At 40.9% G+C, this 21,722-nt stretch overlaps 1 protein-coding gene across 3 annotated transcripts in view; it reads left to right on the forward strand.

Moving 5' to 3' along the window:
• Positions 1-21,722, forward strand: part of KLHL29 (kelch like family member 29) — an 878,960-nt gene that overhangs the window by 369,103 nt on the left and 488,135 nt on the right. For 2 of the 3 annotated variants that reach the window (XM_077291500.1, XM_077291501.1), the window contains exon 4: positions 9,151-9,475. In XM_077291500.1, coding sequence (XP_077147615.1) covers positions 9,218-9,475 — 258 coding nt within the window. In that variant the 5' untranslated portion in view covers positions 9,151-9,217. Of the gene's footprint in view, positions 1-9,099; positions 9,476-21,722 lie in introns of those variants that run through there. The other variant, XM_077291502.1, reaches the window with a different exon arrangement.

Here is a 21,722-nt window from a genome sequence, read left to right on the forward strand (position 1 = left end):
ACAGCTCAGTATTCTGATCACTGCTAGAATTGCAGCAAAGAAAACTGTGATTGTATTAAAAGGACAGCAAGTGACACATCGCTGGATTCAGGGTCTCAGCCCTTGCATCATGCTGCTGTCAGATTACATAGCAAAAACCTACTGACATATTCCATTTAAAGACACAGATTTTTTTTTAAGTGGCAGTCATATGAGCAGCATATGACCAACATGACCCTGTATTTCTTAAAGCTATGTTTAGAAAAAAAAATAAGTGTCATTGGTTTTTTTTTTTTCATATTATTATCTTAATTAAAAAAAAACAACTAAATCAGTAATTTGGCTACTGGGGATGTTTTTTAGATTCTTAATTAAAGCGTTTCCAGCATGCTCCTTATCATCACAGAAAGGATTAAAATCACAGGTAACACCTCTGCACATAACTGACAAAACAATATCAACCAAGTGTTATGTACTTGTGTTGTTTCCTTAAACAACAGGTTGTAAAAGTGTAAAAAAAAAGCCCCCAGTAGCCAGTGTGAAAATTGCAAGATTCCTATTTTTATTTTTTTAAATACAGATTGTGATAGGAGGAAAAAACATTATTAAAATAAAAAAAAGAAGAAAAATAATTTAAAACAAAAACGTGTTTGGCGCGAAAAAGGATAGAGCAAGGCTTTTCCGAAGTGGCAATACCACAGGAAGTTGTAATTTTTTTCTAATTCTTCGGACGTTCCAGCCATTGTAGCCAAGGTGGTGATAGCCCCTAGTACAAGACACGGATACACACAGTTTTTTATTCGTCGTGATGATTTTCCATTTTTGCGTCATTCAACGACTTGAACTTGTAATTATTCTCCCTAATTAACTGTGCAGGAAACCTGAGCAGCGTCTCATGTGTTGTGGGATGTGGATGTGCCGATAACTAGGATCGGAGCCACCATGTAGCGGAGCGCTGGCATATTTACACACAATATTTATCCTCCAGCTATATATTCTCAGATAAGATGAAAAACAGTATAACATATGGCAAAACGTAGAGCAGACCGCAGCTCCTGCTTCCTTCTGCCACGTGCACCTCCTCCTATTATATCCTGAATAACAGCTCCGCTTTCTTTCCCCATATACCTGTTCCTATAACATTCTGGTGTCCTCCGGAAATACACAGTGTAATAACTTATTAATCCTGGATTACGTTTCACATCTTCAGAAATATAAAACAAGAAGAAGAAGAAGAAGAGAACCCTCCAAACCACAAAATACTGATTTTTTTAACCCCCTTCGAGATACAGCCATTTATTTCACTTTTTTTCCTTCTTGCTTTTCAAGAGCCAACATTTTTTTTTCTCGGTGGAAAAGACAATTTGTATTTTTGAATAAGATCATTCATTTAACAATAAAAAAGTGCTGAAAAAAGTGAAAAAAATTTCAAGTGGAGTGATTTAAAAAAAAACAAAACAGCAATAATGCCATTTTTTTGTGGGGGGGACATTCACTTTATGGTAAAACTAACCTGTGACTTTGTTCATTGGGTCAATACAATTATGATGATGGCAAATTAATATAGTTCCTTTTTTTTGCTTTAGAGAGATATGACGTCTCTATCTCTCTTATGTCTCTCTCTCACATCTCTCTATCATTCTCACTTCTCTCTCACGTCTCTCTATCTCTCACATCTCTCTCATGTCTCTTTGTATATCGCTCTCTCTGTCTCACGTTGTGCTCTCTATCTCATGTCTCTTTCACGTCTCTATCTCTCTCGTCTACATCTCTCGTCTCTCTATCTCACGTTTCTCTATTTCAAGTCTCTCACGTCTCTATCTCACGTCTATCTAGCGCTCTCTATCTATCTCACTCACACTCACATCTCTCTGACGTCTCTCTCTTATGTCTCTCTATCTCACATCTCTATCTCACCTATCTCCTTCTCTATCTCACCTCTCCTTCACGTCTCTTGCGCTCTCTATCTCATGTCTCTCAATCTCTTTCTCACGTCTCTCTCTCACAGCTCTGTTTCACCTCTCTCACCTATCTCTCACATCTCCCTCACCTCCCTCTATATGTCACGTCTACCTATCGCTCTCTATCTCTCTCGCTCTCATGTCTCTCACGTCTCTCTATCTCACGTCTATCGCTCTCTATCTCTCGCTCTAACATCTATCTCTCTCACATCTCTCACGTCTCTCTCACATCTCTCTCTCACATCTCTTTCTCACGTCTCTCACATCTCTATCTCACATCTCTATCTCATGTCTATCTATCGCTCTCTATTTCTCGCTCTCATGTCTCTATCTCACGTCTCTTTCTCACGTCTCTCTCACATCTCTATTTTACGTCTCTCCATCTCACTCTCACGTCTCTCTCATAGTTCTCTCACGTCTCTCCATTTCTCTCTCACGTCTCTCTCGCGTCTCTGTCACAGTTCTCTCACGTCTCTCCATCTCTCTCACGTCTCTCCATCTCTCTCTCATGTCTCTCCATCTCTCTCACGTCTCTCATCTCTCTCTCCATCTCTCTCACGTCTCTCCAGCTCTCTCACATCTTTTCATCTCTCTCCATCTCTCTCACGTCTCTCCATCTCACTCTCACATCGCTCTCTCTCACGTCTCTCCATCTTTCTCTCACGTCTCTCCAGCTCTCACGTCTCTCCATCTCTCTCACGTCTCTCCATCTCTCTCATGTCTCTCCATCTCACTCTCACGTCGCTCTCTCTCACGTCTCTCCATCTCTCTCACGTCTCTCCATCTCTCTCACGTCTCTCTCTCACGTCTCTCCATCTCTCTCTCCATCTCTCTCTCACGTCTCCCCATCTCTCTCTCACGTCTCTCCATCTCTCACGTCTCTCCATCTTTCTCTCACGTCTCTGCATCTCTCTCTCCATCTCTCTCTCGCGTTTCTCCATCTCTCACGTCTCTCCATCTCTCTCTCATGTCTCTCCATCTCTCACGTCTCTCTCTCTCATGTCTCCCCATCTCTCTCACGTCTCTCCATCTCTCATGTCTCTCCATCTTTCTCTCACTTCTCTCTCTCACGTCTCTCCATCTCTCTCTCTCACGTCTCTCCATCTCACTCTCACGTCACGCTCTCTCACGTCTCTCCATCTCTTTCCCACGTCTCTCACATCTCTCCATCTCTCTCTCCATCTCTCCATCTCTCTCTCATGTCTCCCCATTTCTCTCTCACGTCTCTCCATCTCTCACGTCTCTCCATCTTTCTCTCACTTCTCTCTCTCACGTCTTTCCATCTCTCTCTCCATCTCTCTCTCACACATCTCTCCATCTCTCACGTCTCTCCATCTCTCTCTCTCACGTCTCTCCATCTCTCACGTCTCTCTCACGTCTCCCCATCTCTCTCATGTCTCTCTCCATCTCTCTCCATCTCTCTCTCACATCTCTCCATCTCTCTCATGTCTCTCCATCTCTCTCACATCTCTCCATCTCTCTCACGTCTCTCCATCTCTCTCTCACTTCTCTCTCTCACATCTCTCCATCTCTCTCTCACGTCTCTCCATCTCTCTCTCACTTCTCTCTCTCACGTCTCTCCATCTCTCACATCTCTCTCTCACGTCTCTCTCTCACGTCTTTCCATCTCTCTCTCTTCATCTCTCTCTCACATCTGTCCATCTCTCTCTCACGTCTCTCCATCTCTCTCTCATGTCTCTCTCTCACGTCTCTCCATCTCTCACGTCTCTCCATGTCTCTCTCACGTCTCTCTCACAGTTCTCTCACGTCTCTCCATCTTTCTCACATCTCTCCATCTCTCTCTCACGTCTCTCCATCTCTCTCTCACGTCTCTCCATCTCTCTCTCACGTCTCTCCATCTCTCTCTCACGTCTCTCCATCTCTCTCTCACGTCTCTCCATCTCTCTCATCTCTCTCCATCTCTCTCACGTCACTCTCACGTCTCTCCATCTCACGTCTCTCCATCTCTCTCACGTCTCTCCATCTCTCTCTCCATCTCTCTCTCATCTCTCTCCATCTCTCTCACGTCACTCTCTCTCACGTCTTTCCATCTCTCTCTCACATCTCTCCATCTCTCTCTCACGTCTCTCCATCTCTCTCACGTCTCTCCATCTCTCTCTCCATCTCTCTCTCTCATCTCTCTCCATCTCTCTCACGTCACTCTCTCTCACGTCTCTCCATCTCTCTCTCACGTCTCTCCATCCCTCTCTCACGTCTCTCCATCTCTCTCACGTCTCTCCATCTCTCTCTCCATCTCTCTCTCTCATCTCTCTCCATCTCTCTCACGTCGCTCTCTCTCACGTCTCTCCATCTTTCTCTCACGTCTCTCCATCTCTCTCTCTCATCTCTCTCCATCTCTCTCACGTCACTCTCTCTCACGTCTCTCCATCTCTCTCTCTCACGTCTCCCCATCTCTCCCTCACGTCTCTCCATCTCTCTCACATCTCTCCATCTCTCTCCATCTTTCTCTCACGTCTCTCCATCTCTCTCACGTCACTCTCTCTCACGTCTCTCCATCTCTCTTTCACGTCTCCCCATCTCTCTCCATCTCTCTCTCACGTCGCTTTCTCTCACGTCTCCCCATCTCTCCCTCACGTCTCTCCATCTCTCTCACGTCTCTCCATCTCTCTCCATCTTTCTCTCACGTCTCTCCATCTCTCTCACGTCACTCTCTCACGTCTCCCCATCTCTCTATGCCAGGATTGCCCGTCCCAGTGTAATGACAGATAATGGCGACATATCCCGGCACATCGGCTTTTGTTTTTACCGTCTCGTACATATGTTGGTGTAAAGTCTTCTGCCTCCCACAGACCCTGCGATACAGATAGAGAACAGGACGGATTATCTGCGTTACTCGTTATTCATTCCTGTGTATTCCAATTTACAGATAACATTTTGTTTCCTGTTCATTTACCATTAGAAAACATTGCAATCAAAAAAAGAAAAGTCTATTGAACGGCGTTACAATTTCATTACACAACCTGCTCGCAAGAACGGGAACCCATGAAAATCCTTCCTTTATGAATTTGCAGTATTTTTGCCATAAATAGTAATAGGTCTGCTGGCACTTTACGTAAAATCGCGCTTTTATGAGCCTCATAACTACGGTCGGGACGGCAGTGCCGGATACAATTTGTCATTCGCTGCCTTCCTTCAGATGTAATTCTCTGATGCTGATTGGACTGCAATTTAGATTTTGCCGATTTGTGCCATAAAGAGAGGAAATTAGTTGTGATGAATCGTACCTGGGGGCTTAAACTCACATTATGGTATTTAAAGAGTGTCAAAAATCCCAGTAATACCGTCCTCTATGTGTACAGTATGAGAAGGAGACATCTGTTCTGTTTCTGCACAAGGAAAAATTACTACGGTATTTTGTCTCCTGAATAAGCCATGAATTTTTTTTTTCTATTTTTTTTTTGTTCCTCAAAAATGAGGCATTTAAAAAAGGAAGAAATAAAGATTTTTATAGTTTTTTACCTTTGCATTTTCCAAGAAAATTACAGCCCCTCGTTATCAGTGTGTAGTACATTTAGTGTGGATGGATACCTGTTTAATTTACCCTTGTAGAAAGGGCTGATTCTTCTTGTTGTGATATCTCCCCTTCTGTTCTTCCTCCCGTCACACAATAAAGGAGAAAGAAACTGCAGCTGCATCCCCTCCTCTCCCCTCCTGTCTGTATTTCCTCTCAGAAAATATATACTATGAAAAAACACCATATGAGGGCCACAAGTTGGACCCTTCATAGCACAAAAACATTAGCAGCAATTTTTTTTAAAAGGGTTGCCAAGGCTTTTCACTCTATGTGACTGCAGACCTGTGACTCCTCACATCACGCACAGTACACACTGTCGGGATTCTAGCATCTGGAGTGGGCGGTCATGTGACTGTAATTATGCAATTTGCAGACTTACCAACTAGACGTGTCTGGCCTCGCTTAATTCACTTGTATTGAGCGAAGATAATCACTTCTAGTCGGTATGTGACCACGTGTATGCAGTTACGCTCTCGCTTGCTCCCGGTGGCATCACCGGAGAATCCTGACAGTGTACAGTGCGCGCGCTGTTAGGATTCACAAGTCTGCAGCCACATAGAGTGACGTTAGACTTGAACCCTTAGCTTGGACAATCCTTCTTAGCCCTGTGCTTTGTTCGGTGAGGATTCCATTTATCAGACTTGTTTTCCAGCATATCCCACAGGTGACTGAGATCTGGGTAATTTGGAGACAAGTCATCACCTTGATCTCTTTGTTTCTCAGACCATTTCTGAACAGTTTTTGCACTGCAGCAGACCTAGAAGGTCTAGCCCTAATAAGTCAATGCTAATAAAGGTCCATGATAGTTGAGAACCCTGTGGAAGATTTTGCATTAGGGCCCATGAGCTTTAAGTTACAATACTGGGTTCTTTAGATGCGAAATCGACATGATGCCGGGACCCAGAGTTTACCAGTAGAACATTTCCTTCCCTATCACACTGTCTTCACTGGTTTGTGTTCTCATAAAGCAACCTTGTGCCATCTCTTCTCCTGGGAAGTGACGCACAAGCACGTGGTTGTCCACATCATGATTTCTTACACCGGGTCACCTTCTTCCTTTTCACTATGGTCCAATACTCATGTGCACCTTGTAAGCATTGTTGGATAGTGGTCACACAGCATGAGCATTAGGTACGGTCTGCGTCAGTGCAGTCCCATTCGTAAGAAGCTGCGATGCTCTCTCTTGTCTTGATACCTTTTCTATTACAGCCAGCAGTAAAGTTTTCAGCAATTATTGCTACTGTCGCTTTTTTTGTGTGATTGAACCAGACCGGCTGAACTTCTCTTCCTACACTCAGCAATGAGTCTTAGCCGTCCATGAAATTGTTGCTGGTGCACTCGTTGTCACCCTACTTTTGTAGGTACTAAGCACAGTGTAGAAGGACCACCCCACAAGACCTGCTGATTTGGGGATGCTCAGACACAGGGGCATACATAGAAATCATGGGGCCCCATAGCAGAAGTTTTAATTGTGCCCCTCCCCCCACCACTCTCCTCCAACAAAAAATGTTTAAATATTTGTCAGGGTCACAGAATAGCATACCTTACAACTTTTCATCCTTTGCAAAGTAATTTTACTCCTGCTGAAGTCATAGATTCCTCTTTAATTGCCCCCGTAAAGTATGATGCCAACAAAAGTGTCCCACAAACACAGTACGATACCATCATGGTGAATTCATCCACATTAGCCTCTACATGCATAGTCTAAGGACCCTACTGTACCCCACCTCAACGCCCAAGGCAAAGTATGGTGACCCCAACACAATATGACCCCCCAACTGTGACCCTCACATAGGCCTCCATGCAGTAGAAAAGGCCTACATACAGTATAATGGCCCCCACACCTCTCCACGCCGAATAATGGCCCACACTAGCTCTCCATACAGTATAATGGTCTCCACATAGACTTCCACACAGTATGATGGACCCCATGCAAACCTTTACATTGTATAACCTTTACAATGTATAAATATAATGCATCCCCATGGTCCCCATATAATGTAATGTACTCCCCATAGTCCTCCATATAATATAATGTACTCCACTTAGTCCTCCATAGAATATAATGTACTCCCCATAGTACTCCATATAATATATTGTACTCCCCATAGTCCTCCATATAATATAATGTACTCCACATAGTTCTCAATTGAATATAATGTACTCCACTTAGTCCTCCATATAATATAATGTACTCCACATTGTCCTACATATAATATAATGTACTCCCCATAGTCCTCCATATAATATAATGTACTCCACATTGTCCTACATAGAATATAATGTACTACCCATAGTCCTCCATATAATATAATGTACTCCCCATAGTCCTCCATATAATATATTGTACTCCACATAGTCCTCCATAGAATATAATGCACTTCCCATAGTCCTCCATATAATGCACTCCCCCTATTCATATAACCAAGGTCAAGGTCACTCAGATCTTTACACTTACAGATTTTCTTGCTTCCAACATATCAACTTAAAAAAACTGACTATATGCTTATACTTATATGTTACGTGATTGACAGGCAGCATGGTCACAAGACAATATTATTTACTCCGTCCGTCAATATTTGTAACATAATGGATGATTTATATGGAAATATTTATTTGCTTGTTTGTTTTATTTTATCGTTCTATTATCGTGTTTTCGCTTATTTACACTTTTGCCTCTTTTCCGTCTTTGAGAACTCAGTCCCTGGGAGGAAAGTAAAATCTTTCTATCCGTCCAATCCAGGAACATATTTTTTTTTTTGTGTAGCTGAAAATATTCTGATGTCATCTATAGATTTGCTTCTCGGTAAACACAATCATGTTTTTCCATTGAGTTCCCATGACAGTATAAGCTGAAATGAAATTGTATTTTCTCATGTGAACGTTCTGGCAGTCCTGTTAACATTCAGGAATTTGTTGAAAGTCAGAAAAATAAAGTGCAAAAATCATTTTATTAAATATTGTTTGCTAGAAGAAGCAAACCAAAGGAGCTTTCATTAAAACTGGGATTGAAATTTGGAAAATTGGAAAAATTGGAAAAGTTTGAAAACGTTATCACTTTTCATCGCCACAACGTAGAACCCTCCTTTGCAGATACTCTTATACTTCTTTTTCTGAGCAATTGATTTATGTACTGTCATATACAAGCTGCTAATGGTCTCTTCACATTGATACCTTAATTGAGGGGTTATAATGTCCCCCTCCAAATAAGACAAAAAACACAATCCATTCAGTAACTGTATTGACTAAATTTAACCAGGTCCCAATCACCGGGTCTTTTGTCTCTCGACACAGCAAAGCGGTTAATCTAGTGGTTTACAATTCCATGATGAAAGGCAGGCGAATAGAAATTGGTTTAGGATTTATTATTTTCTAAATGAAAACAGCAGGAGCCGTTCCAAGTTCTGTTCTCAACTTTTTTATTTTTTATTTTTTTAAATTTTTTTTGCTTTTCAAAGAATGAACTTTCATTGCTAATAATTATCCTGTTATACGCTAGGAGAAATAATTTTTTTTTGCTCATTATACTCAGTGGGCTTGCTGAGATTTCACATCAATTATCATATAGAAGCCTCCTATAAATAATGTTTCTCATTTATGAGATTCTAGGAATTTTATCCTTTTTTTTTGTAATATTTCATGTCGTACTTCTTTTTTTTTTGTTCATTGTTTCAGCTCTCTTGGTAACAGAAGAATTGGAAAAGGGGAGGATAGCTGCCCTGCGTGAAGGTCACGTTCCAGGATGTCCCGGCACACTAGATTCGAGAGGGATTTCTGCGGAGGATGGGAAAGGTGGGAGTGGAGTCCAAGTTGCAATCATATGAACACAAGTAATGCCAACACTATAGTCAATGGCAATGGTAACAACAGGCCTGGACTGCTGCCTCTACCGATTGTACCATCCCGTCTTCCCACACCTACATCCACCAATTCTGCAACGGTTGGCAGTGATGCCGTGACAAGCAACGCAAGCAACCCTTCTGCAGCTTCGGCGTCCAAAGTAAGAACTTTTTAAAGATTTTTTCAGGGACATATTGAATTTTAGTTACATGGTTTAAAAAAAAAAAATATAAATATATATATATATATATATATATATATATATATATATATACATACGGTATATTTGATTGGTCTAAAAATATTTAAGCACATTTTTAACAAGACAGTTCCAGAATATAATGTACTTTTATAGTATGCTTTATGATTCATGTTCCCAATTTGAAATGTATCCACTTTCAGAACCTGAACTATGGTTTCCATTGGAGCCACAGAATATTGAGGATCAATGTGGGATCTCACAATAATTATTTCCATCCACAAAGCAGATGGAGGATCCAAAACTAAAGAGAGAAAATTAGAGGGTGAATTAATTCTCGTTAAGGGTTCATGTGTGGTCAATGATCAAGGTTCGACCTGGACCACTAGAGTACCAAAGGACATTTCAAAGTCACCAAAGGCTGTGATGAAATGATTAGTCTCTGAGCGTCCAGCAGTAAAACAACCTAATTTGGAGGGAACTTTGGAGACCACTATCAGTAAAGTCTATTGGATAATTGTGCCCCACTGGTGGGCTCAAGAAATTACCGACCAATGGTACCCATCATGTTTATCTTTCCTTGGTGTAAAACCTACTTGGAACAACCCAGAAAAGTGAAGTGAGTCTCAATAGTGTGTGTCCTTGGTCTAAATAATCTTTGCTCTGTGTCCTTGGTCCAAATAATCATTGAATCCCACCTATTCTCCTTTCGGGGTGTCAGGTTACCCATCTTGAACTGTATGGTACATTTGCAGAAGAAAGATGGCCTCTTTCATCTGCCAGCGTTCCGCGGAGGTGTGCCTGTTTTTTTTTGCATATATTACAGTATGTCTATTGATTTGCTCACATAGTGAAATGTTTGATGTTCTATTACAGAATGGAAAAAGACTAAAGGAAGTAATTTATATCACTGTGACATATGTCTACGACTGTGACCTTTTGTTAATGGTGGATGTAGCATGATACCTGGAGCTAATCTTCATGAGGATCCAATTCTTACTTGGTGTCCTTGGCTATTGGTTCTAGAAATGTCTATTTAAGACTTCATCAAAAACATGGAGTGTCCTTTATTAGACCCATTGGTTTGAAGCTGGGTTGGTGTTGTTTTGCTGATCTGGTAACTAGTGGTTAAATCGTAAGGGAACATGATTATGATTAGCCAGATGAATTTGGCAAATGTCAAGGTGACGGGTGGTCCTCTTGTCAATATCAATTTGCGGTTGAAGTCTTCACCTGGTGCAGCAAAGGAGTTAGAGGTAGCTTTAACATATTGCTTTACCCATATCAATTTTGTGAGAGGAAGTAGTTCAAGCAGATTCTCCATTAAAGGGGTTTTCCACATTCCACATTTGGACACAATTTTCACTTTATTTTATTTATATTTTCACTTTAAAAAAAAATAATTTTTGCAATTGGTTTTCCTTAAACATTTGCACGGTGTCCCTTGGTGTTAGAGGGACCATTACTGGCTCAGAATGAGTTACATGAGAATCTGTCAGTGAGATCATTCTGACATGTGTCAGGAGAGTTTTTATTATTTTTATCTGTCTTTTTATGGCCTATTCTAAGCTGATTTATGACCAGGCTCCCACTAGTTGAATGTGCAGCAAAAACAAAGAACCTGTAAAAGCAAATCGGGGCAAAATTTTTACTGAAACTCAAATGCAAAAATGCTATTTATTGCCAAATACATTCATTTAGTAAAGAAATATATTGTCCCCAAAAGTGGTCGACCTCTTCAATATTGTATCTTATTAGAAATGTGTAGCCCGTCCTGGTGCCAAAAAACATCATGGTAGTTTGGCCCATAAAGCACTTTCTTAACCCAATGGATTTGAACTCTGTCCATTCTCTTCTAACGACTAGTTGGAAAAAAAGGTAGCGGAATAGATCAGTGCAATATCCGTAATCCCCAGAATAGCTTATGTAGCGCCTTTTACCGGACTCAATTGTATCTAAATGGTTGCATTTTGCAGCAATCAACCTGTCAATCATTCGGTCAAACGTTTTGGTCTTCTCCAGAAGTGATGACACGTCTTAGCTCTTTCTTCGGCTTGGTGAGACATAAATGTTATTTCTAACTTCCTGGCTCCATCTGGGTACATTACGGTTGTCAGGGCCATGATCTGATTCTGAATAAACAAGCGAGGTCTAGCAATAAAGCAGTCTGGAAGAACTTCTGAAGAACTTGTCTTTCATTTCTTCGTCTGTTACCGGATCCGAGCTGTATATCATGTAATCTTCTTTGAAACTACTGCGTTTAAAGACACATATGTCTTAACCTATCTCATATTACTCTATTAGGACCTCTGGTCCATCCTATATATATGGACCATCTCCCACATCATCCTACATGGGCCATCTCCCACATCATACTAAATGGATGTTATCCCACACCATTCTACATGAGCCATCTCTCACATCATCCTACATGGTCACAGGGTCGTACTGGCCCACCGGAGAACTGGAGGATTCTCCGGTGGGCCCAGGAACTGACACATTCTGGCATACTGTTCAGCAGCTGCCTAAGGCCCTCAGTGGCTATGGGGCCCCTAAGTCAAGGGTACCTGCCCTGTACCAATGGAGCAGCAGCGGGTGACAGGAAGCCACGCCTGGCCCCGCTTCTAAAGAGAAATGAATATTCACGCCTATAGGGGCGTGGAGAGGAATGAATACCATTTCACTTTAATAGCGGGCAGCATTAGCCGCAGGCTGCAGCTAACACTGCCCGCATGTAAAGCCCCACCACCACCGCACCACTCTCTCACACACACACAAAGCACCGCACCACATATACACACGCACACAGCAGCACTCACCTCTCGAAACATCCCAGCGTCCTGCTTCCTGCACGGCGCTTCCTGTCTGAGACAGCGCAGCTGGATGACGTCAACATTCAGCGTGCGACTGTTTCAGACAGAAAGCTGATGGCAAGGAAGAGGCTGCCGGGATTTGCTGCGAGAGGTGCGTGTGTGTATGTGGTGCGATGCAGTGCTTTGTATGTGAGTGTGAGAGAGTGATGCGGTGGTGTGTGTGTATTGGAGATTGGCAATGATGGGGTGGTGGAGAAGGAAGATGGGATTGGTGGGGAAGGAGGCAATGATGGAGGTGGTGAAATGGGCAAAGATGAGGTGATGGGGAAGAAGGTAATTATGGTTGTGGTTGAGAGGACAATGATGGTGGTGGGGGGAGGCAATGATGAAGGTGTTGAAATGGGCAATTATGGGGATGTTGAAATGGGCAATGTTGGGGGTGGTGGGGGATAAAGCAATGATGGTTGTGGTGTAAAGGACAATGATGGTAGTGGTGGAAAAGACAATGGTGGTGGTGGAATGGGCAATGATGGGGATTGTGGGGGAGAAGGCAATGATGGGGATTGTGGGGGAGAAGGCAACGATGGAGGTGGTGGAAAGGGCAATGATAGGGGTGGTGGGGGAGAAGGCAATGATGGGGGTGGAGGGGTAGAACAATGATGGAGGTGGAGAGGGGCTGTATTATACCCTATAAGGGGGCTGCATTATACTTTATGAGGGGGCTACATTATATTTTGTAGGGGGGGGGACTGCATTATTCTCTCAGGGGACAACATTATATTCTGGGGGCTACATCATACTATATGAGGGGGTTACAGTATACTCTATGGGGGGCTACATTATATTCTGTGGTGGGGCTGCATTTGTCTCTTGGGACTACATTATATTCTGGGGGGGTACATCATACTATATAAGGGGGCAGCATTATGCCCTATGGAGGGGACTACAGTATACTCTATGGGGGGCTGCATTATACTGTATGAGGGGGGCTGCATTATACTATATGAGGGGGGCTACATTATTATGCCCTATAAGGGTGCTACATTATATTCTATGGTGGTGACTGTATTATACCTTATGAGGGGGTTGCATTATATTTTGTGGGGTGCTGCATTATATTCTATGAGGTGGGCTGCATTATATTCTATGAGAGGGGGCTGCATTATATTCTCTGAGAGGGGGCTGCATTATATTTTTTGAGGGGGCTACATTATTTTATGAGGGGGCTGCATTATATTCTATGAGAGAGGCTACATTATATTCTATGAGGGAGGCTACATTATATTCTATGAGGGAGGCTGCATTATATTCTATGAGGGGGGCTACATTATATTCTATGAGGGGGCTACATTATATTCTATGAGGAGGGCTACCCCAACTCCTGCTACATAATTAATACGTGTACTACCTTATATTATTCCCTGATATTAGTGTGTTTTACCACACAATTGGTGGTCTTGTATTGATTTCTATGTAGCTACATAGTGTGCCCCAAGAATGATTTTCTTTGGTGGGCCCAAGATGCTCCAGTCCGACGCTGTACATGGACCATATCCCACACTATCCTACATGGACCATATCCCACATCATCATACATGGACCATATCCGACACTATCCTACAAAGACCATATTCCTCATCATCGTACATGGACCATAACCCAAACCATCCTACATGGACCATATCCCACATCATACTATATGGACCATCTCCCACATCATCGTTCATGGACCATCTCCCACATCATCCTACCTGAAACATTTCCAGCATGATCCTACATGGACCATCTCTCACATCATCCTACATGGACCATATCCCACACCATCCTACATGAACCATCTCCCACATCATCCTACATGGACCATCTACCACATTATCCTACATGGACTATCTCCCATATCATTCTACTTGTTACTTCCTACACATTTTTCAAGAACGTTATTACTAATTTCTTGTTATAACCTATTGTTATTTTTGGACTGTTGGATGGCGCACCAGCTGTTCACCACCATGTAGAATATACTGCCAAAAAGAATCACCATTATCAACATAACTTTCCCACCACAGTAAATAATGGCTTACCATTTACAGTCTAGTTAACAGCCTTCATAAACTGAAAATATCCATTCACCGTGCACATGTTACCAGACATTACTTTGCAAAGTTGGTGGACAGGAGTGCCATTTTGATAGTGAAAAGCTAAATGTAGTGCCTTCATTCTCCAGATCAGTGAAGCCCCAAAATACATTCCCCACTAAATATTATGGTATTTTATAATTATATACAAAAACAATTATTCAGAGTAACACCCCTTTAACACATGTTGCTGGTGCCGGTGGCAAGTTCACACCGATACAGTTCAAAGTGGTGCTCGCCTGTGATGCCGGCCAAAAGTCTGGGATATGTGTACTGAACTGGATCATCAGCGCTAACAGGAAGAACAAAAAAGAGTTCAGCGCGGCAGCGGGGATAGCCTAGGTTAGCATGATGTGCCCAGGAGGTGGAAAGTACTAGAGTCTGGAAACAATTCGAAGACACAGGATTGAGTTCTTATGGGCCTTAAAAAGTCTAGGGGACAGGATGTCACAGCAAAGCCCGACATGAAGCACAACAGAGGCCAACAGACTGAGGTGAAAGGAGAAAAGCCAGGATAAGAGTCTAAAACGCCCCTGTGCCCCACTCTCACGCTACGCTACTGTACCAAGTTTCAGTAGACCTTGCCTACACCAGTGTTCCCCAACAACAGTCCACAAGAGCCACCAACAGGTCATGTTTTCAGGATTTCTTTAGTATTGAAGAGGTGATAATTCCATCACCTGGACAATACTAAGGAAATCCTGAAAACATGACCTATTGCTGGCTCTTGAGGACCAGAGTTGGGGAACACTGGCCTACACCATAGTCTTTTCCTGTAAGACTCATTTTCTTCTTCGGGCGCCCCCTTCTCAATCTTATTCTATTCTTGCTTCCCATGTAAATTCTGATTGTTGCTAGGTCTAATTCATCATAAATAATTCTTGTATCATTCTCATGCTGCGGTTTAATTGCCTCTAGTCCATATGCAATGTCCTCCTGTCAGTCCTATTGGACACCTCTCTTCTCGATATGAGGCCCCCTAGTTGTTATCCGAGTCCATTATCTAGTATTAAAGTATAAAACAAAAGTAAAAAAAGGTGCGTTTTGAATATAACTATTACTATAACTATTACTATATATATGCTATATATATAAAAATAGTAAAGACCCATGTTGTCTTGTTTCATTTGTCCACGCAACTCTTCATGTTGGCTTGCACAAAGCTCATAACATCTTCCAATGTCCTTCTGTCAATCTCACTCCTAAGAGAACTACTTTATGTCACCACAAGGCATCCTGGATGTTATCTTTTTTTTTAATTATCTAGCTATGTATAACTGGGGTCATCTTGCAGTTTAATTTGCCATACGGCTACAACATCCATAAACCTTTTAACCTTTGAGGCCTTTGCTGTCAAACTCGTTCTTAAGGGACATCCTTTATGTCAGTCTAAGGGATCCTCTATGTTACTTGCTTTTTGTATTTATCTAGTTATGTATCACTGATATTTAATTTGACTAACCACTTGCATAAATCTTCTACCTCCTTTGTGGCCCACCTGTCAATCCTATTATTGGCGGACATTCCTTTATCTTAATGTGAGACATTCTTCTTATCTAAGTTATGGATTTATCTAAAATTGAAAAACTGATGTTGTGTGGCTGTTTAATTTTCTCACACCACCACTTATATTACTTTCCAATCCTAGTCCTAAGGGATATTCAGTATCTCTGTATAAGGTATCCTATATGTTACCCACTTTTGCATTAATCTAGCTATGTATAACTGACATAATCGTTCAGTCTTATTTGCTGTAGCACTATCGCTTGCATAAACCTTTTAACCAATCTGCAGCCCTCCTGTCAGTCTTATTTTTAAAAAGGATCTCTCACTTGCTTAAAAAAATTGAGCTAAAGGTCACATTAGAAAAAAAAACCCGAGCTGTCCTGATTCTGACGCTTTTTTCTGTTTTGAGCTGCGTCGCTCCAATGCAGAGATATTCACATTTGTTTCTTCTGTAGCGCAGTGTTTGAAATCTCTGCTGTGGAGTCCAACTGGTTGTTTCTTCGGAGTTTTCTCTGGGGGGGGTCTTCTTTGACTTCAATTCCTATATGCTGCTAATGACAGCTCGGCAGCTGATGCCGCAGTCTAGTAGTCCCAAACTTTGCCTTTTAAAGCATCTCGGAGTGAGCGGTGAAGACACCTGCCCCTAGAGAAAAGTGTGAAGAAACGCCTAGTTGAACTGCAAAGCAGAGATTTCACATAGTGCTCTCCAGAAGAAAAATGTGAATATCTTTGCAACTGAATGACACAGAACAAAACGAAAAAGAGTGACAGAATCAGGGGAGCTCGGTTTTTTTATTTTCATAAGATCTTTAACTTCTTTTTTTTTGGTGACAGGTGGGATGTTCTTTTATCCTGATACAAGACACCCTGTTTGTTATCTGCTTTATGGATTTATCAACAAATTCTAAAAATGATGTCTGGCTTTTTAATTTGCCCACATAGCTGCTCATATTAGTTTCTTCAAAACTCATAACATCTTCCAATGCCCTCCTGCCAATCCTAATTGAGATCTTATACATCTCAAAAGGCATCCTATATGTTTCCTGCATTTTATTTAAAAGAAAAAAACCTGTAAAAACGGTGAAATTGTCTTTGTTTAATTTGCACACACTACAACATATTATATTCCCTGAAGCTGATAACTTCTTCCGATGTCCTCCTGTCAATCTCATTCCTAAGGGACATCCTTTATCCCAATATAAAGCCTCTTTTAAGTTCCCGGTTTTAGTGTTTACCTTGCTATGTATAACTGAGGTCATCTTGCAGTTTATTTTACCGTCACTATACTACTTCCATCAAACGAGGCATCCCATTTCTTACCTGATTTTTGGATTTACCAAGTATTGTAAAACTGATATCATCTTGCTGTCTAATTTCTCCATGCCACCACAGATGTAAAACTTAAAAAAAAAAAAGACTTATAATTAGTGATGAGCGAACATGCTCGGATAAGGAGTTATCTGAGCATGCTCGGATGCTAACTGACTGTCTTCTGCGTGATCGAAAAATATGTTTGAGTCCCCGCGTGCAATGTTTGCCTAACAAACTTGCAATCTCTCCTTCTGTTGTGACCTTTGAACAGCCGTGAGACGTGGATGCGTCACGGGAACTCGAACATATTTTTCGAGCAGGTCGAAGACACTCGGTTAGCGCCAGAGCATGGCGGATAACACCTTATCCGAGAACGTTCGCTCATCACTGCTTATAATGCCATCTGTCAATCATATTTTGGGTGAAAAATAGCCAAAAATTTGACCTATGTTATATTTTGTTTTAATTCTGTATTTCGTACCATATCCTCTCGTCTGTGTGTCAGATATTTCTGATTTTTCTAATTACCGGTATTTGCCATTTATAGTGGTAATATAATGCTGAGAAAACACGCTCGATAAATGTCTGATGTTCGTGAGACTTTATTGCAGCCATTTGTTTGGTTATCGGGAGTCTGACTGATCCAAAGAATTTTTTGGGGGTTGAGAAAACAATGTGAAGTGCTCTTGTACATTGTATGGCGCTAAGAGGTTTTTCTTCCTTTTGTGGTAAAATAAATATATATTTCTATTTCAATGGCAATATAAACATTTACTCAACTGCGTAGCCTTCCTGACGAGGCCATTCCACAGTGGCGTATGTCAGAGTATGCTCAGGTTTTATAAGAATGCTTTTCCTTTACAAAACCATTAGGCTGCGGCTATCCTTCAACTTGGACCATATGGATATCACCTGGCTAAAAATGGCGCTATGCTGCTGCTACATAAGAGCAAAATGGAAGTGGGGTTGTGCTGTGACTCCTAGGTCATCTTGACACACAAATGGTAAAAAAAAAATAAAAATTATTTGGATTTTGCATGACTTGTTTATCGCGAACGGTCAACGTGACCGCGTCTACTTAGACTATGCTGCGATGTAGCCGCACACTGTCCATTACAGTCAAACGCGGGTAGAGATCCTGTCTGAAGGGGTTTTACGTTTTCTAAAAGTATACCCAAAGGAGAAGGTAAGTAATAAACCAAGAGTAAAATATAAGAATTTTTATTAATGTCAGTTTAAAAGACAAAAACTATATATAATATTTCAAATATATGCAAAACAGGGGAGATAAGAACAAGGCAGAGTGAACTCAAAGCAATCCATATACATTATAGAATAAGTATTGTCAACATCAAATTAAAGTGCAACAGCTGGCTCTGGATTACATAAAACAATTGCTATAAAGCTATTGCCACCAATGGTAATGGGATGTATTAGTATAAGGCAATAGGAGTATACATATAAAGAGATCCAGAGATGACTAATGAGTATATAACATATATAGTATTTAAGGAGACTACTGGTTATAATAGTTAGTAAGGTGCTAGTGCATTAAGGAATTAGTATTAGAGTCCCAGTATATTCACATAGAGGCCATGTAAGAACTCATCAATAAAATAGTAAAGCCATAACGTTACTAGTGCATTTGGGAATCAGTGTGGAGTCCCAGTACACTCATGTAGAGACCACATAAGAATTTATACATCAAAAGAATAAAGCCATGTGAATACCTGCTGATGAGAGGATTGCTGTGAGGATGATAACCCCGACGCGCGTTTCGCAACGTAGCTTCTTCCTGGGGGTCTTGATAGTGAGGGAGTATAGTGCAGGCTTAAATATGCGGCGGTTAACATGGCGCTGGCGTCCTTCATGCACAGAACAGGAAGCGGCGGGTCCGGCGTCCCATGTCATCAAGTCCCGCCCAACTCCGACGAGTCATAGAGGTAGGGAACAGGACGACGCTTGAGGGACACGTTGCCACGGCAACCCGTAGAGGCCGAGGGGCGCAAGCGCACTGCGCAGCAATGAGAGGGCACCGGAAGGAAGACAAAGGTGTGTGTGCAAGTGGGTAATATAATGTATATAACCAGATGAATAAAAAAAATATATATACAAGGGCCAGGAGCTGTAAATGATGAAAACCATCAGAAAAAGAGTACCGTGAAAACTATAAGATTAAGGTGGTGATAATGATAAATATGATGTAATAAAACCGACATAATAAGGACCATATAGGGCCAAATAAATATAAAAGGTGATAGATGTGAATAATATATGTGTACATATAAGACACCATAAAAATAGCAAGTGCAACATTATTAAAACAATGAAAGCATACATAAATACGTATAAACCATACAGCACAAATAATTAGTGTACATATTACATAATATAACAGATAAAGATGGAGAATTATAAAAAGGTATGGTGAATCCTCTTCTGAATATAGGTGGAGCCAATGTGAGCGACGTAAAAAGTGGAAGGTGGATGAACAGCAACTGGTCAATGTAAACATATATTTATAGAACTGAAAAAAGAGAACAACACACAATGTTAATATTAAAATCCAATAAAGAGAATGTACTTTAATGAAGAAAAAAACACAAAAACTTCCTATAGAATAAAAAGTGCAAAACAATGAATGCACAGATACATAGGTAAATACATATGCATATATAAAGAGATAAAAATCTTAAAACAAGCACTATAAAAAATCCAAATAATTAAAGAAAGGGGGCAAAACTCATCACTTCATTAAGGCCTTTAGGTTGAAGTGAGCCTATCCTTGAGATCCACTTAGTCTCGAGCTGAGCCAATTTGGTTTTATAGTCACCACCCCTTGAGTCCTTCAAAATTCTGTCAATACCAATTATCCTCAACAAACTTGGATCACAATTGTGAACTAATTTAAAATGGCGCGGTATTGGTTTCAAAAGCGTTACGTCATTGACCTCACGGGCATTGGTTATATCCCGAACATGTTCCCGAGTGCGTATTTTGAGTTGTCTGGATGTCATGCCTATGTATATAAGAGGGCATGGGCATGTGGCATGGTAAATCACACAGTCTGTGCCACAAGTGATGTTATGAGTAATCTGGAAAGTCTTACCCTTTGTGTCTTTAAATTCTTGGGTTCTGTCCATATTTTTACAAGCCAGACATTAATTGCAGGGGAAAAAACCCAGCTTGGTCCTCTGGAGTTGAAAATGTTTTGAGTGGTCACCCCTTTATATTGGCTGTGAACCAACATGTCGTTGAGATTTTGAGATCTCCTGTAGGTTATAGATGGATTGGAAGGAATACTCTTTGCCAAAATTGGATCATTCATAATGATGGGCCAAAATTTCAAGAGAGCTTGTCTCATGGGCTTCCATTTTTCATTGTAGGTGGATATAAATCTCACTGTCATGGGTGAGGTTAATTTATTTTTAGGTTGCAATAATTCTGATCTTGACTTATTGCACGCCTTAGACCAACCCCGACGGATTACTCTATTAGAGTATCCTCTTTGTGAGAACCGTTGCGCTAGTTCAGAGGACTGTGCTTGGAAAGATGACTCAGTAGAACAAATTCGTTCGGTTCTCAGAAACTGCCCGTATGGAATACTATCTTTTAGGGGCCTGGGATGTGATGAAGTGGCGTGCAATACTGAATTGATGGAAGTTTCCTTCCTAAACACTTCAGTATGTAAGAATCCATCCTCCCCTTTAAAAATGTTATGTTATGGCTTTACTATTTTATTGATGAGTTCTTACATGGCCTCTATGTGAATATACTGGGACTCTAATACTAATTCCTTAATGCACTAGCACCTTACTAACTATTATAACCAGTACACTCCTTAAATACTATATATGTTATATACTCATTAGTCATCTCTGGATCTCTTTATATGTATACTCCTATTGCCTTATACTAATACATCCCATTACCATTGGTGGCAATAGCTTTATAGCAATTGTTTTATGTAATCCAGAGCCTGCTGTTGCACTTTAATTTGATGTTGACTATACTTATTCTATAATGTATATGGATTGCTTTGAGTTCACTCTGCCTTGTTCTTATCTCCCCTGTTTTGCATATATTTGAAATATTATATATAGTTTTTGTCTTTTAAACTGACATTAATAAAAATTCTTATATTTTACTCTTGGTTTATTACTTCCCTTCTCCTTTGGGTATATGTTATTTTGGAGGTATACCATATATAACGTTTGGTCTTTAAATTTTGGATACATTTTCTAAAAGTAAAATTAAATAATTTTATAACAAATATATTCTACAACTCTCTTATATACTTTGGGAAAGAATTCTGAAAACTAATGACTGATTTTCAAACCCAAGCCTTGGTCCAAAGTTCCAGTGATGATGTGGTCACACCTGCCTGGCTTCTCACCATTGAAATGAATGTTAACCTGTGTGTGAAACCTTGAGATAACCTTT

Source organism: Ranitomeya variabilis, chromosome 2 (assembly GCF_051348905.1).
Source record: "Ranitomeya variabilis isolate aRanVar5 chromosome 2, aRanVar5.hap1, whole genome shotgun sequence".
NCBI lineage: Eukaryota > Metazoa > Chordata > Amphibia > Anura > Dendrobatidae > Ranitomeya > Ranitomeya variabilis.